At 51.2% G+C, this 16,835-nt stretch overlaps 2 protein-coding genes across 5 annotated transcripts; both read right to left on the bottom strand.

Moving 5' to 3' along the window:
• Positions 1–24: 24 nt before the first annotated feature.
• Positions 25–4,232, bottom strand: NEU4 (neuraminidase 4). The gene is made up of 4 exons (XM_005529508.3): positions 4,107–4,232; positions 3,142–3,347; positions 2,572–2,827; positions 25–2,180 (listed from the first exon to the last, which is right to left on the bottom strand). The coding sequence occupies exons 2-4, from the start codon at positions 3,340–3,342 to the stop codon at positions 1,144–1,146; spliced, it is 1,494 nt and encodes a 497-aa protein (XP_005529565.1). The 5' UTR covers positions 3,343–3,347; positions 4,107–4,232; the 3' UTR covers positions 25–1,143.
• A 3,216-nt stretch (positions 4,233–7,448) lies between these two features.
• GAL3ST2 (galactose-3-O-sulfotransferase 2) lies at positions 7,449–15,969 on the bottom strand. Of its 4 annotated transcripts, XM_088061112.1 has the most exons (5): positions 15,945–15,969; positions 15,487–15,568; positions 9,396–9,482; positions 8,691–8,970; positions 7,449–8,616 (listed from the first exon to the last, which is right to left on the bottom strand). In XM_088061112.1, coding segments are annotated over exons 2-5 (1,227 nt in total). In that variant the 5' UTR covers positions 15,489–15,568; positions 15,945–15,969; the 3' UTR covers positions 7,449–7,758. The 4 variants fall into 4 exon arrangements, with proteins under 4 accessions (XP_087917238.1, XP_087917237.1, XP_087917239.1 ...); XM_088061111.1 differs by lacking the exon at positions 15,945–15,969 and having other exon boundaries at positions 15,487–15,859; XM_088061113.1 differs by lacking the exons at positions 15,487–15,568; positions 15,945–15,969 and adding an exon at positions 13,000–13,137 and having other exon boundaries at positions 8,851–9,031.
• Positions 15,970–16,835: the final 866 nt, after the last annotated feature.

Below are 16,835 nucleotides of genomic sequence, written 5' to 3'. Positions count from 1 at the left end.
TTCATGTTCAGGGCAGTTGAGCTGGTGTTTGTCACCTGCACAGGGCAGGACAGGTGAAGGAGACTCAAGGTGGGGCACTCAGATGGAGTTGTGCTGGGGAAGGCAGAGCTGGAATTGAGGTGCAGCCCCCCCAGAGTTCACCCCCACACAAGTGTCAGGAGCAGCTGCTGCTCATTCCCAGGAGCAGGACCTGTGCTCAGCCCCCTCCCCATAACCCTTACAGGACCCAGTGTGGGCCTGAGCCTGCCTGTGCTGGGAGGGGCTTTGCCCCCAGACTGACAAGGGTCAGAGGAGAGCAGAGATGGCCATGACACATAAAAAAACCAAATCCCAGACCAGACAAAACATTAACTGGGCCATTCACCCCAGCTGGCACCTGAGAACCACCCAGCCACTCACCCCCATCCCATGGGAGGTGGAGAGAATTGGAGGGGTAAAAATGAGACATCTCCTGGGGCGACATAAAAACACTTTAATAATTGAAATAAAGATATAAATTGTAATGAAAAGGAAAATAATGAAGAGAGAGAACTAAAAGCCCAGACAAACAAGAAATGCAACACAAACATTTCTTTATCATCAACCCAAATATAAAACCCAGCCCCATCCCAGCTACGATGGAGGAACAGAACTCTACCCCAGCCCAAACCCTCACAGTGACTTCAGAGAGACCATTGAGAAAACGTCTTTTCATGAAAAAGAAAGAATTTAACATTATAGACCTTATTTATATAGCATAGCTATTGATAACAAGGGGAGGGAAGCCCTCAGAGCAGGGTGGTGGCACCAGGCATGGCAGAGCTGGAGCACCACATCCCCTGAGCCAGCACTGGCACACAGGGATGGCACAGGGTACCCCTGGCTGCCTCCCCCCTGCACTGCTGCTGTTGCTTCCCAATATCTCTTTTCAGAGGCGGCTATTGCTTGGAGAGGAGCCTGGAGCTCGGCTGGGGGCAAAAGCCTTCCCACCCAACCAAAACAGAATTAAAAAATTGCAATAAAAATGAGATAAACCCCCAGTGTGGGGACAGTAACACACCTCTGTGCGATGTGGCTGTGCCGGATGGTGGCAGGACCCAGCCTGTGGGTTGATGCTCCAGGTTCCAGCACTGGGGTGGTGAGAGGAGCTGACCTGGGCGGGCTCTAGGAGATGAAGCAGCTCCTTTGCCTCCTCCTGCCCACGTGGCGCGTGGCGGCGCGGCCCCGCCGGGGAGCAGCAGCTGTCAGGGGGATGTTCTGGAGCACGTCGTGCAGCGTGAACATGCTGAAGGAGATCTGCTCATAGGGAGACCTCATCCCGTTCTCGTAGAGGCAGGCGAAGGTGATGGCCGTGCCGCCAGCCACTGGGGCGTCCCTGTAGGGCAGCTCCATGTAAGCCAGGTCTGAGTAAGCGCTCGGGCCCTCATAGATAACCCAGGGCTCTGTCCAGCTCTCTGCGTCCCTGGGGAAGGTGCTGAGGTGAATCCCCATGTTGACCCGCGACATGGAGCTGGTGGGGTGGGAGTAGAGGATCCACGTCGGTGCTTGGAAGAAGGGAGTGGGGCTGGGGGTTGCTGCACAGTCCCCCCGGACCGAGGTGACACTGTGGGCATCACCGTGGTGCCCTGGGGTAGGACAATGCTCATCGGGCTCACGGTGGTTGCCAGTGGGCAGCTCAGCACCTCCTGCCTGTCGGGTGGGCAGGTGCCCAAACCCCCGGAGCGCCCCAGGGAGCAGCCGGTGAGCCAAGCCCCGGAGGGGCCTCACGGTGTCCCGGGAGGCGCTGGGGACGTACACGAATGGTGCAGGGAAGCCAATGACACTGCCGTGACAGCCGTGGGGGGGCTCCACCAGCCGCTGCACCAGTTGCCCCCCATGGAAGACGGCCCCATCATCCGTGCTGAGCGCCTGGACCCTGAAGCCCAGGGGGCTGCGGGCGTTGCAGTAGAGGACATTGGATCCATCCTCCTCATCCACTGAGACCAGCTGGCACTCGCCCGTCTGCAGGTTGGGGATGAACTCCCCAAAGCGCCAACCGCGGCCATGGTCATCGCTGTAGAAGGCGAAGGAGTGCGGGGTGGTCTTGCAGAGCTGCCCAAAGCACTCCTTGCAGTCGATGTGGTAACTGTAGGCGGGCACCAGCAGCCGGCCAGAACGCAGCTGGATCCCATGGCCAGGGCCCAGCGCGAATGTTGCCCAGTCTGGGGAGCAGAGATGGGATGGGGGGAAGGTGGGATGGGGTAAAGAGTGACCACCATGGTGCCCTGCCATGCCCAATGTGGAAGGGTCCCCTCGGCTTCCTCTCAGTCCAAGTGGTGGGGTGGGAGGGCAACAGAGCCCAGTGCTGCCAGGTTGTCCTCACACATGCTCCTACCCATGGCTATGGGGCCTCTCCATCTTCTCCTCACCCCCAGTAACCGATATGGATATTCCCTCCATCCCTCCTCCCCTCTGCTCTTCCACCTTTTTGGAAGCTTGTGGGATTCTTATGTCAAAGTCTCCCCCAGCCACTGGTGGCTCTGGGAGGCCAAAACCCAGGGCCATCCCCTGTCTGGCTGCTCTCCCCTCTCCTCACCCCTTGTGGTTGGGTACCTTTGATGGTCGCACCGATGACCTGCTGCGTCAGGTCTGTGGCTGTGCTCCAGCTCAGGCCCTGGTCGGCGCTGGTGACACAGCAGAGGCGGGTGACGTTTTGGCCAGTGACAATCTGGTAGGCTTCGGGCGTCCTGCCCAGCACCGTGATGAAGAAGAGGAAGAGGGTGCCCGTGAACTCATCGTAGAGCGGGCAGGGGTTCATTGACCGATGGTGCTGCAGCGTTGCCGTCTCCAGCACACGCATGTCTTCCCACTGCCCGGGGAGGAGGAGGAGAGGACAGAGAGGAGTAAGGACCATCCCACTTTTTTGCCCAGAACTGTGACTGCCCCATCCCTGACGTGTTCCCAGCTGGGTTGGACAGGGCTTAGAGCAACCTTGGGATAGCAGAAGGCATCCCTGCCCATGACAAGGCATGGAATGAGATCGCCTTTGAGGTCCCTTCCAACAAAAACCAACCCATGACCCTGTGATGCACTTCACCCATGCCTCCAGGAGCCAGGCTGTGCCACACCTAAGCGATGAGGACAGCTCCCAGTGTGTCCCCAGCCTAGCTGGATGTGTCCCACCTCCACGTAGCTGCCGTAGATGGTGCCGCGGCGCAGCACCAGCAGGTTGGCGTGGGCATCGTCGGCACTGAGCCGTTCCTCGGCAAATGCCAGCAGCTTGGCCACGCAGGGCAGGTAGAGCAGGGCGGGCACACGGTATGTGACACCGCTGGATTCCTTCTCGAAGAGCACGGTCCGGGCCGGGAAGTGCCGGGAGCCCATGGCAGCTGCAGCAGAAGGATGTGGTGGTCTGATGAAGGTGGGGGGACTGGCTGCTGGGCACGGCCAGGGGCACGGGGTTGTCCTTGGAAGGGTTTGGGGTTTAACTTGGTGGGCTTGGGTCTGGGTGACCCCCCAGGAGCAGGGGCTGAGGGCCAGGACTGGGATGGAGAGGGGCTGGGTCACCACAGCTCAGAGGTGGGTCAGGGCACAGGGTACCAGTGAGGAGGATGACCTGGGGACCCCAAAATAAAATTAAATAAAATTAATTTTATCTTTAGGATGCTTGTCTGGGAAATCAAGGCCAGTAAGCAAAGAGCAGGGTGAGACCCCTAGCTCCATGCTCTCTTCTGGGGGGCATTGGGAGGGTAGAGCCCACAGATGAGATGGCAGCAGCCCAGGATCACCGTGACAGGGTCAGGGAGTGTTCCTGTGCCTCCAGAACCTCCAGCACAATGGACCCAGGCGGCCCCTCGCTCCCCCTCCTCTGTGGAGGGAACCTGAGATGCACAGCACGGACACTGGGGTCCCCAGCTGAACCATCCCTGTGGCAGTGGGTGAGAGCTATTCCCAAATGTCTTTCCTCCAGGGGCAGGTCAGCTGTCCCCATCTTACATGTCCCTACATTTCCCTGGAGATTATCCCCACAGAAGGAGACGGGCATCCGCTCCAGGCTCAGCTGGAGCAGACACGATCCACTCTCACCCGTGGTTTCATCAGGAGCTTTTGCTGACTGCACACCCCCCGGAGAAAGCGAAGGCACTCACCGGGTGCTGCTCAGCCGGAGTGTCCGTCCCCTCTGTCCCTCGGCCGCACCACGGAATGAGGCCGGCTGTCGCTGTCGCTGTCTTTCCTCAGAGCCTCTGCCTCGCCGCCACCGCCTCCCCCGGCAGGGTCCCCCCTCCGAAGGGTCACGGGGCTCCCCCGCCGGTGCCCGGGTTAAACCGCTGAGTCAGCAGCGGCGGGGGCTGCTGCGGTGCCGGGGCACAAAGGAGCCCTTATGGGCCCGGGCAGAGCCGAGACACCCTGCTCGGACCCCCGGGAGGGATCCGTGGGGCAGGAATTGCAGCTCCTCCTGCAGGCTGTGAGGGGCTAGGCTTCCCTGTCCAGGGCAGCCAGCCCATCATCAGCACAGTCCACCCTGCCATGAGCTCCCCAGCCTGGGAGCTGTGGTCCAGAGGGTCCCAGCCCTCCCAGGACCCCCAATCTTCCGTGGACCCCCAGCCCTCCCAGCTTTTCCAGGATTCTGTCTTCCCAGGACCCAAACTCTTGCAGGACCCCCAGCATTTCCAGGATCCCCAGCCCTATCTGGACCCTTAGCACCACAGAATCTGCAAACTTCCCAGGAACCCCAGTCCTCCCAGGATGCCCAGACTTCCCAAGCCCTCACCTGCACACAGATCAGCTACTAAGAAAGTATTTTTGTACCTATATTCCAGTATTCCATTTCAGTGATCAGTTTAGCTAAAAGGGCTTGACAAAATTCACGTGGCCAATCACAGATCAGAAGTTCCAAGGGGAAAACTGAGGCAGAGGCTGCAGAACTGCCCAGCAATGGTCCCTGGGATGGCCCGCGGTGACCACGTGTGGCTCCAGCAGTTCCACCTGGCTGCTACAAAAGCCTCCCAAACCTTGGGTTAATTTTAGTGAGGGTTCCTGTAACGCTGGACCATGAAGTGCTGTTAATCTGGGTTGTTCCTGCTGGATACCTGGGCTGGTTAACCCCTGCCTCAGGTGTTAAACACAGCTGAGGAAAATCCTGGCTCTGCTTCACACCTCTCTCCCCCTGACAGCATCACTCCTGCTTCCCAGCTGGAGCTGCTGCCCCACAGCTTCAGCCCCAAGGCAGCACTGCCAGCCAAGTGACCCTAGATCCATCCTCCCCCTCCTGCCATCCTGGGCCCTGCTGCTGTGGCAGTGCCAGGAACGTTTGTGAGGATGGCAGCACCAAGCCCAGTGGGTTTGGTGTCACTGCTTGTCACCTGTTCCTAACATATCTGTCAGTCCAACTTACACTGACAAAATCCCAGTGTTTTAAAGCTAAGCCAGCATCTCCTCTTGCTCCAGCTAGTCAGAGTGGGGGCAGGCACCTGGATGCACCGGTGTGCCCAAAGCTGTGCCTCACTGCATCCCCTCCTGTAGTAGTTTTAAAGCACTAGCTAAAAAAAATCACTAGAGAACTTACTCATTTCTTGCTATGAGATATGGATTAGCAGAAGGGCAAAAAAAGGCTTAAAACTAAAAAGAAATAAAGAAAGTTTATTAACAAAACTTCAAGGATAAGAAACCAGAATAAAACTTCCAGAAACCCTTTTTTCCCTACCACCCAACCATTCCCTTGTCTAACTGACAACACAGAGACAAAACTTGGTGGTTAAAACAGTACCAACTATGTAATAGTCTTTTCATCAGTCTTTGTAGAGAAAAGAAGTTTCCTTTTGTCATTTCATGGAGAGTTCTCCACAAGAAAACAGTTATCTCATAGATTTTCATTCCCCCGATGCCAGCTGCCTGGAAAACTGCCATCAGGCTCCTCCTCCCATTTCACACCACTCTGAGGTGTGTTCATGGCCCATGAACTCAAGGCGTTTTTTAAGGCTTTTTAAGGATGAGTTATTCAAAGGCAAAGGTTCTCTTCATCTGTCTCTGTGATCATCTCTGGGAACAGAGGTTTTCTCCTTTTCTCTTGGGGGCCAAGTATTTCTATCAACTTTCAATTCTCTCTCTCTGTTCCAGCATCTCATGAGATCACAGCTACTCCACCAACTGCTCAGCTTCATCAATGGATACCTTTGCTCAGGTCTACACTTTGAAATACTTCATTGCCCCCAAAATACTCTTTCATGAATTAAAGGAGTTTTTTTCAGAACATTAATGTCCATCTCCATAGCCTTACCTAAAGAATATTTCAGCTTATTAGTGCATCTCCTTAATTCTCTCACCATCTGAGGCTTGATTCTTTCCTCCACTGACTTTGATAGTTTATGTTGTCCCTTTACATGTTGATCACTTTCTCTTCCCCCCCCCCTCTCTCTGGAAAAAGGATTAAATCTGCAGGTCTCATCTGGGTGGTAAAAGAGTTAAAATCTGGCTCCAGCCACAGCTAGGTATTTATGAGATTGGATTTCAGCTCGGCAGTGCTGGAAAAGCAGCAGATGCTGTTTTTCAGTCTGTGGCTGTTTGTGTGAGTCGTGAGGGCGAGCAGCCGTGGCTCGCTCCAGCCCAGGGCTGGGGTGCACAGCAGAGCCTGGCCCGGGAGGAGGGAAATCCCTGCAGGTTCCATCCCCCACAGGCTCCATCCCTGACCCAGGAGCTGTGGCAGGCCCAGCCCAGCCCCATGGGCCACATGGCAGGTGCAGGGTGGGAAACGGGAGCCAGCTGGAGTTCTGTTACCTTTCAAAGCCGGAAACTAAGAGAACAGAAATTCCCAGGCTTAGGTTTTAAAGGTGGTGTTCACAGGTTGACCTCACTTTTCAATGGTCAAAACTACTGTCAGTTCTCAGAAATGGCCAGCTGTTGGCCAGGAGAAAAAACTCCCATCAGCCTCCAGCAGCCTTAACTTCCAGGGGTGTTTTCTACATTTTTTTCTTAAATGCCAATCTATCACACCTCCTAATCCGTGCTGGATTAGTTTGGCCAACACAGCATGGGGAGCCCCAAAAAAAGTGTCTTCTGATAAAAGGCTTTGGGGACTCAAAGGAACGTCCATGCCCAGGGACCCTTGACTGAGAGTGAGAAGCAAAACCACAAAACCTCTTCCCAGGGGAGCACTGACCTCTTCTGCACAGGACAGAGGCCCATTCACCTGGTGACACATGTGAGGCACAGCTTACATGCCACTGGGCAAGGCAAGCCAGCCTGCCTGGCTTTGGGCAGGATGACACACCAAAGGCAGCTCCAGCAGCGTGTGGTGGTTAGTCCTCACTGAGTGTGGATGCTGCTGGATGGGACACCCACCATCTCTCCTGCTTCTTGGAGTACTGCATCCCCTTGTTACACTCCCCTCACTTCCCTCCCCCTCCCCTAAACCCTCCAAAATCAGTCAATCTGGTCACAGCTCATTGGACTTGCTCCAGTGAGCTGTGACCAGACTGATGTAACGATGGATATCAAAAAAAAATCAAATGAAGGCAAATGATCACGCTCATGATTAATGATTAAGAGGATGGAATGTCTTGGCCAGCTGCAGCCAGCCCGGCTTTCTCTAGCCAGGAGCAGGTAGGCGGGATCACCCAGGATCTGGTCAACGCAGAGCCTTTGGCTCAAGGTCTCCAAAAAGAGATCAATCACCAACTTGGTGACCCCAAACAAAGCCCCCACTGTCTCTCTCTCTCATGTACAAGAGTCCTGTGGGTCAGTAACGAGTCAGACAGGGGGTGATGCAGAGCAGTGGGAATCCACAGTGGGTTGCCACATGTTCTAGTTGGACACTGGGACCTGCACCTTCTCCTGGACACTGGTCCACAGCAATGGCAATCCCATCTTTTTCCTCTTGTGTGGGTGTTGGACAGAATAAAGGTAGGACATGTACTGGAGCTCTGGTATGACCATTTTCTGGCAGGTTCTCAGAGTCCTGTTGTCCAGGTCTTGTTTGAGGTTGTAACCCAGGATATTTGCAGCCCCTGACTGGAAAGGCAGGAGAGCTTTATTCCTGATGTGATCCTTCCTCACTGCCTCCTGCTCTGAGAGACAAATCTCCATGAGCTCCTTCTGTCTGGTCCGCAGGAGATCCACCTCCTTTTCCAGCACCTCGAGCCCTATGGTCTCCTCAATTCTCCTCCAGAAGCTCTGGTTGAAGTGCAGGTAGAGCTTCCAGTCCAGCGAGCACCATGCTTTTATCTGCTCCTCACTTTCTGAAGTCAATGTCTGGACAGTTTCCTGGCTTCTGGCATTGAGCTTGAAGTAAATCACATCATCCAGATCCCAGCACAAAGTATTCTTCAAGAGGATCATGGACTCATCAAAGTAGTCTGCTATCAAGATGAGGTGGAAATTCTGCTCTATCTCCTCCAGGACGGCCTGGATGTACTTTGTGTCATCCTCCGCGTTGTTATTGTAGCCAAAGTCAAACCACATGATATTCCTGGCATAGATGTTCGCCCTGTAATCTGCTGGGTGGTAATACTTTGTGGGTGATGCCAGAAACTCATTCACGTTCTTGGTGCTCTTGAAGGCAGGCACAATGCCCTTGTAGTAGATGTAGGAAGACTCCAGCAGACGAATGGGGTTCCTCAGGATGGAGAAGTAGAAGGTATTGGCTGCCATCACCTTTTTTACCTATTTGTGGGAGGAAGAAGAGGTTAGTCCTGTCCCAGCCATGTTTCTCCTCAGGCATCATGGTTCTTTCTTACCTCCAAGGGGTTAAACCGCAGGTGGTTGCACATGATGTTGTAATTTTGGCCTATGGTTTCAAAACCCTCCACAAACTGGGCCACAAAAGTCCTTGGGTATCCCAGGTGGTAGAGCTGGTCAGCAGGGAGGGCGACAGTGAGGTTGTACCTCTCTGCGAACCTGAACATGATGTTGAGCACAGTGCTGCTGGCAGTCTTGTGGGTTTTGAGGAACATGACGTTTGTCTTGGCGTGGCACGACGTGGGAGGGATCAGCAGCTCCTCGTGGCTCTTTGAGAATCTGCAGGAAGGCGACAGATGGGGCCAAGAGACTCTCTGGTGCTGCACCCCATCTCTGAGACCTGGCAAAGTCAAACCCAAGTGCTCCTCTGACACCACATCTGCAGCTGGTACAAGACTGCATCCAAATCAGCCCCAACCCTCCAGTGTAGCTGTTTTCCCCTTCCAGTTTTCTCCCTCTCCAAATTCTCACTTACCAAAGACTTCAGCTCAATCCCCTTTTCCCACAAGGCTGATTTTATCCCAAAGAGGCTGTGCTTTGGCTAATTTGATTCCTTCCCCAAACATGGATCTAGGACCCAGTTTTGGGCCACCACCCTTTCAGCATTAGCCCAAGTGTCATGATAAATAACTAAGGTGTCACAAGTCATGTCCCAGCTGCTCCAGGCACAGGAAACTGTGCAACCTTGCTTCTGTCTCACTTACCTGTAATTCTTATTCTTCATATGGAAGAATGCCGAGAGGGAGGTAAGTCCCAGGAAGAGGCTGAAAACTATGAGACACCTGACATGCCTGGAAAAATAGAAGAGTTTCAGTGGATTTTTATCCAATAGTCCTTCCTCAAACCACCACATATTGCATCTTACCCTTGGGAACTTTAATCACTGTGAGCACAGTTTTATATCTCAGCTTTGGCAACCACCTTTGGACCCTGAACTGTGTCAGCAGCTCTGGCATTAAAGGCAAGACAGTGAGAAATTGCACTTTCATTATTACTCTCCTAATTTTGGCCTTTGGCAAGACACAGTGTGCTTCGGGCAGAGCCTAAGCTCTTCCCACAGCCTCCTGCTCTGCTTGGCTGCCTTTTGTTTTGCTTTTCTTTTGGTTTTCTGGGGCTTTAGAGCTTATTCACTATTCAAACTCCTAGATTATTCACCAGAAAACTGCCCTTTGTAGGGGTATAAAGGCTTCCATGGTGAGAAACCTGAGTGGCTCCTGTAATCACATCACTCCAGAGGATGGGGAATGGAAAAAACCCACTAAACTGAGTTTCTTTTGCAATATGAATACAATTTTTCAAGACAGAAAATTAAATAACCCAACTGCACCTGTAATGGATTTATTACACGCCGCTTTATTACACCTCCATTTATTACTTTCAGATGGGGGGAAGGGGTGGATAATGACGAGGGAGGAGTCTTTTCCAACACTAATAAAGCAACCACAATATAGTGCAAGGTGGACATTGCAGGGGGGTGGAATGGGATGGATTTTTATGTCTCCTTCCAACTCAAACCACCCTTTGGTACCATGGTCATCACCACTGGGTGATGCCATCATGCACTCCAGCTGGGACACAGAGAGGACCTTTTGAAGGTTTGATGCTCACCTAAAAGGAATTTTTCACCACCAAGTTTGATCTGACTTCTCTCATCCTAGAAGCTCATTTAGCTCTGTGTGAATCTCATGTTTGCAGACATGCCCAAAATACAGCAGATCTGGCTCAGGCTTTACACTGTTTTGAGAGGATATAATTTACAGCACGGTATGGTCACACGTGTGGTTTCCACTCTCCAAAGGGAGCAAGCAAGCCTTCAAGCCTTCCTCCAAGAGCCTTTCCCAAAGCCAGGGAAGTCCCTTAGCCACAGCTGGTACCAACCTCTGAAAGGAATTTGCAGCACAGCTTCTGCACAAAGAGTTTCAAGACAGACCTGCAGGCAAGATTTCATCAGGATTTCCTAATTTTTTGGCCCCAGGCCTGTTAGGGGAATGGAGTGGGACAATCCCTTGTCCTTGGAGATGAGATGTGAGAAGAAAGGAGCCAATGGGCAGTGAGCAGGCTACACGCAGCCCCCATGCCAATCTTCTTGGTCTTTCATTTAAACTGAAGCTGCCATATATGTGTGATGGTTTTCCAAAGCACGTCACTCTGCCTGCCTGGAGGTCTTTCCTAAGCTGACATCCTCCTGCTGCACCTTTTCTGTCGAGTTTAATGGGTGCAGTAACAGTTCATTTATTAATTTAGGTAGTGTCCCCAAAATGGCAACTCTGAATGATGTTTTATGGACCAAACAAATCACATATACCCAAAATCATCCTGAAGGCAGATCTGGATCACAATATGCTCCAGAAGAGCTATCAATCCCTTCTGCTGCAAGAAGACGGGCTCTGTAGACTTCTGCACCTTACCATCTCAAGGTGTCCCACAGGATTTTAATAGTTGTTTACTTAAATAAAGGATTACATGGTGCCATTCTGCCTCCAAATACTCAGACACATTCAGCACACCGAACTCATCTCCAGCCTAACTGAATGCAACCAGTAGACCCATTTTGTCTGGATGTGCCCCAAACCAAACAACAGTTAAGATTTTGTCCCTGGTGACACAGGGAGGAAAGAAATTTGAATTATTTAGGCAAAAACTATGGTTACTTCCTGGAATGGACAGTTTTGAGGAGCAAGACTGACTGATCTCTGCAGAACATGGTCCATGCAGGTACCAGTCCCCATGCAGAAATGGCAGGCTTGTCCCAGGGGTGACAAACAATGGATGGATGGATGGGTGGATGGATGGATGGATGGATGGATGGATGGATGGATGGATGGATGGATGGATGGATGGATGGATGGATATCTGCCTTCCAGTCCAAGGAAGAAGCAGGGAACTCTGCTGCACCTCAGCCCAGCGAAGGTGAGCGAGGAAGATGTCCAGAGGAAGAGCCAAGGGCAGGGATTGAGGAGATCCCTAGGGAGGAGTGGGGGAATACGGAGACCCTGGGGATGAGAGGAGGGCAGGTGAACAGGGTGCAGGCCAGTGCACTCATGGAGCCCATCACCCCCTGGGCTCAGCCACCCACAGTTGCACTTGCAGGGGTGTCACTGGCTCCAGCATGGTATCCCCACACACACTGTGGGAATAAGGTGGCTGAATAAACAAATTTCTCATGGGGCAAACTGATGGCACCTTTCCCTCCTCTTACAACAAGCTTCCATCATTTCTGCACATCTTGTGCTTGGGAACAAATAAGTTTTTGAAATGTTTCAGGGCTTTTACTGACAGAAAGCGTGTAGGATCTTCACCTGGAGCATACACAGTGTTTTGAACACAGTGTGACTGCTCTCCCAGCAAACAGCACAGGGCCAGTGTGGGATTTGCTGCCAGACCTTGCTTCCAATACTCATTCCAGAATGAGTAAGACATGACAACTGTTTGAAAGTCTGCCGAGAATGATGACATTTCAGGCTCTCTATGCTTCAAATACGTGTCATGGAAATTATGAGAATACCAAGAAGCATTTGGAAAATGCTCTCACACACTTGGTGTGGTATTTGGGGTTGTCCTTTGCAGGACCAGGAGCTGCATTCAATGATCCCTATGGATGCCTTCCAGCTTAGAATATTCTAATTCTATGTCTGCAAACCTGCAATGGGGCTTCACCCCCCACTACCCTGGCACATCTCTCTGGAAGCATTTGTGTTCCCTTAGTGCCACACCCCAACCTTTGTCACAACACTGCAAGTCTCTGACCTGCACAGCATCATTGAATTGTTTAGATTGCAAATGACCTCTAAGATACAGCGAAGCAAAGTTCAAGAGAGAAAGCTCTAACTCGAATATTCCACTGAAGTTACGTAAATGAGCCTGCAAAACCTTTGAGAAGCACTTGGGAGCCAAGACACAAAATTCTAAGAAGCCAAAAAACCCACGGAGCACTTGGGAGGGCTGGTGCCAGAGTCTCCACTTGCCTTTCCAGCCTGGGCAGCTATGTCCCCTCTGGAAAGAAAACATAGAAAACAACCTCTCTTAGAGGTGTAGCTATAGATGCTTTAAGGCTTGGGACCCCCTTCTTGCTCCTTCGGCTTAAGTTGAAAATAACAGACATCTGCATCAAACTAACAAGGCTCTTTTAAATTAAAAGACCTGGAACACAAGCAAGAAATGCTACTGGCAAAATTAATCCTTTTCCTGGAGCAAACTGTTACTAACTCTATAGGTCGTTAACAACTTCCAGGGATTACCTGAACCAGACCTTCCTGCAAAGCAAGTTTTAGTTCAGCACCCCGAGCACTTTGCTTCCTCTGCCCTTACCTTGGAGTGCGCCCAGGGCTTTTCATGCTGCTGCAAGCTGGGAAATATCTCCTTTGGAAATCGGCTCCAATGCCTGTCTCCTCTGGCTCTTATTGACCACGTCTCTATTTCTAGCATCCGTTCACTGCTATAAATGGCTGGGATAGGTGAGGACAAAGGGAGTGGCTAGGTGTTCCCAGGAGTGGGTGGGAGTTAATTAATAAGCCAGGAAAAGCACTGGTATGGTAGGACATTGGCACAAGTATAAAGAGCTGCCTCGGGTCACGGTGTTCACAGCAGCTTTGCTGGGAAGGAAAGGTTTAACCGGAATTCCTTAGAGGGGATCCCCTTCTCTCCTGGCTGCGGGAGGGAGGCACTGGGGGCTCACAGTAGGATCCAGACAGGGGGCTGGTGGAGGGCACTGGACCTTTGCCACCCTACACAACATCACATCGCCAGGGGCCATGGTCACTGCCTGCTGCCCCTTTTATCGGCGTCTTGCTCGGTGGGAAAGGACAGGAATTCCCTGCCAGACACATTTGGTAAGAGCAAATTAGAGAATGGTGTTCACCTATGGAAATTTCCTCTTAAAACATTTAGAATTCAAACTTTTTGCTAAAAATGCAATTATTGTAGCTGGAGGTTAACAGCTTGGCTGTATCCAGGCCTTGGGAGGGAGAAATCTTGCCCCTAAAGGGGCATTCTTTTATGCTTTATCTCTGGTGTTATTAACAACAATTATTAACAACAATTCGTATTATGCAGGAATTTTATATTCCACTGAGGCTGCTGTACACCAGCACTTCACAAACTGGATTTGATGGTTGCAGTTTGCCCCAGGAGAGCAGAATCTGTCCTGCAGGCTGGAGGTGGGGTCATCTCCCTGCTCCCCATACTGGAATGAGGCCAATGCTCTCCTCATTCAGGCAACTAAAAATGTACCCACATCTCCCAGCCTGAATTAGGGGGGGTTGAGTTATTACTTTAGTCTTTTATAGCCATGCCATGTTCCATGCACCTCTTGGTGGTCTCCTTTCCCTCCCCACACACGGTGCCACCTTTCTAACCCTTGTGTGCTGTTGGCCCAATGCATCCCACCAACAGCCAAATCCTCAGCACTCCAGGATCCTTCACCTACGTTGCTACATTTCCAGAGCACCCAAATACACAGCATTTCTTTTTAAATCACAGCTTCCCCACACCAGCCCCAACTCCAGCGCTTACCAAGATGCAGAGATTAGCAAGGTGTAGGGTTGCTTTCCTTAAGTTTCTTGGTAGAACCTGAGTCAATGTGCTCTTTTATGGAGAATTTCTAGGGTTACTCTTGGCATAGCACCAAGTGCTGCTGGCAGGGGGGCACACTTCAGAGACCTCATTCTCCTGTTACATTACACACGTCAGCTGTGCCATTTCTCGCTCAGGAGCTGGTAGAGCCCACAGATCACAAAAGCCCATTTTTTACACTTTTACAATTGATTCATTGCTCTCTCCTGGGGTGTTGTACACGAATTGTCAGCTTTGGTTACGCCAAAAAAAATAAATGGTGCCAGGCACAAATACTTGTCTTCATGTGGAGGTGGGCTGCTCAGAGACTGGGACAGGGAAGGGCAGCCAGGTGACACAGGATTAGTGAGCTGGGGTGGGATTCATCACTCCATCCTGCCTCTGCTTCCAGTTGGGGGTCAGGCCCTGGGGGAGGTCAGCCCCTTGCAGTGGGATGGGGAGAATCAGAAGGTGGACATGGGCAGTGATAGGGGCAGTTTAACAAGTAAAGTAAAACCTGCACATGTAAGCAAACCAAAAGGAACTCATTCCCCGCTTCCTGCCGCAGGCAGGTGCTCAGCCAGGAAAGCCAGGCTCCATCACGTGTAACAGTGACCTGGGAACACCACCCTTCCTTCTTCCTCCCCAGCTTTTATTGCTGAGCATGGCCTCCTACGGTGTGAGAGAGCTCCATGGTCAGTCAGGGTCAGCTGTGTCCCCTCCCAGCTCCTTGCACACCCCAGCCCCATACTGATGGGACAGGGTGAGGAGCAGAAAAGACCTTGATGTTGTGAAAGTACCACTCAGCAACAGCTACAATATTCCTGTGCTTCCATTGTTGATCCAAACACAGATCCAGACCAGCCACTGTGAAAGAAAATTAACTGTATCCCAGCCATTAACCTCTACGAGAGAGGCAAAACCAGTAGGGAGAGACAAGTCCTTACTGTACCTGAAGACCACTGGTATTAAGTGTGGAGCACCCACAGCATTCTAGTATTTAAGTCTGTCTCAGAAAAATTAGAATTTAGGACAAGAAATTCCTGTGACAATGATTCTCTCTAAAAATACACATACACGTACCTACCCTGTCTCTCCCTCGTATAAACAACAGTGTACCACTATGTGAAAACATCACTGAGAACACAGAAGGTCTGGTAAAGACATAAAACAACCCTACACTAAGGCCTTCCTTGTATTCTCTCAGGGAATTGCTCTATTGTTTAGTGAAACAGTAAAACTTACATGGAGCTTTAGGATCTTCATGTGTAAGGAAGATGGTTAAATGGAGCTGTGTCTCCCTCCTGAGCATGTTCTCCGTACACAGCTGAAAAAGAGAATTATGGAAAGTTCTGCCTTCCAAAAAGAGCCTTTCATGTGGAAAGTCTGTATTTTACACGGTAATGGTCAGTAGTTTAGGGGAAAAAAAAGAAAGACAGGTGTAGGAGAAGGGCAGAAAATATAACCAGCCAGATCCAGAAAGAACTAGCTGCATCAGCCTATCCTAGCAGAAGGCAAATCCTGCATATTTCTTTTCCAACAACATCATGGACTTCCCATATTTTTTCATCACCCCAAACCCAAGCAGCACAGGCTGACTATGTTGCACAGGCTGTCTTTTCACAGAGCCACAGAATTCCAGAACCATTTGATTTGGAACAGACCTCCAAGACCATTGAGTTCAGCCTGTGACCAATCCCTACCTTATAATCAGCCCAGAGCACTGACTGGCACATCCAGGTATTCCTTGAACACCTCCAGGGATGGGGACTCCAGCACCTCCCTGGGCAGTCCCTTCCAATGCCTCAACACCATTTCCATGGCAAAATTCTTCCTCTTTGCAAATGATGGCATTGTTCACTTTGTTTCACCCCAGAAGAAGACAATCAGCTCCTCTCTGACTCATCCTAAGGGATGAAGGGAGAGATGGGGAGTGTGCCATAGTGGAGAGAAAGGGTTGAAGGGACAGGAGTGGAAAGCAGGACTATGATGGAACATATGAAGGTATTTCTGTCAAAAGCATCCATGTGGCCAAGCCAAGAGAGGTGTGATCTTAGAACTGTATTGAGAAAGGCATTGCAACACATTGCTGAGCACAGGCCAGCATCCTTAGTGTAATCTGACAGCGTGCAGCCTTGTAGTGATTGTGTTCTGCCTTAAAACAGAGGAAAATACTCTTTTGGATGGTTTTTCTTTGAAGAACAAAACTCTAGATGGAACATTTATTTCACTGCTCTGTGGAAGAGCCAACATCACCGAAAAGCAGGTAGTGGAGAAGATGGCTGCTGCATAAGACACCACCTTTCCTACTCTCATGGCATCTAGTAAGGCCTCCCAAACCAGTACACCTGAGTAAAATCTATCCTCTGAGCACAGCCTGAGACAGCTTATTACCTGTCCCATAGCCCACCCAGGCAGTCCAGGAGAATCACAGAACCACAGGATGGTTCATCTTGTTCCAACCACGCTGCCATGGCCAGGGGACACATCCCATTAGGCCAAGCCTAAAATCCCTATCTAGCCTGGAGAAGCTTGTGGGGAAGAGTGTCAAAGGCTTTGCTGACATCCACTGCTCTGCCCATGTTGACATAAAA

Source organism: Pseudopodoces humilis, chromosome 11 (genome assembly GCF_049639895.1).
Source record: "Pseudopodoces humilis isolate 2021_Gansu_Grassland_sample_001 chromosome 11, ASM4963989v1, whole genome shotgun sequence".
NCBI classification, from domain to species: Eukaryota; Metazoa; Chordata; class Aves; order Passeriformes; family Paridae; genus Pseudopodoces; species Pseudopodoces humilis.
This window is presented reverse-complemented; position numbering and strand designations above follow the sequence as displayed.

Coding starts and splice junctions, on each gene's coding strand:
- NEU4 (XM_005529508.3), bottom strand. CDS start 3,342: ATGGGCTCCCGGCACTTCCCGGCCCGGACCGTGCTCTTCGAGAAGGAA. Junction 2,828..3,141: donor TCTACGGCAGCTACGTGGAG/GTGGGACACATC, acceptor CTCCCCGGGCAG/TGGGAAGACATGCGTGTGCT. Junction 2,181..2,571: donor CATCGGTGCGACCATCAAAG/GTACCCAACCAC, acceptor TCTGCTCCCCAG/ACTGGGCAACATTCGCGCTG.
- GAL3ST2 (XM_005529507.2), bottom strand. CDS start 13,025: ATGAAAAGCCCTGGGCGCACTCCAAG. Junction 8,971..9,395: donor ATGAAGAATAAGAATTACAG/GTAAGTGAGACA, acceptor GCCTTCCTGCAG/ATTCTCAAAGAGCCACGAGG. Junction 8,617..8,690: donor TGCGGTTTAACCCCTTGGAG/GTAAGAAAGAAC, acceptor TCCCACAAATAG/GTAAAAAAGGTGATGGCAGC.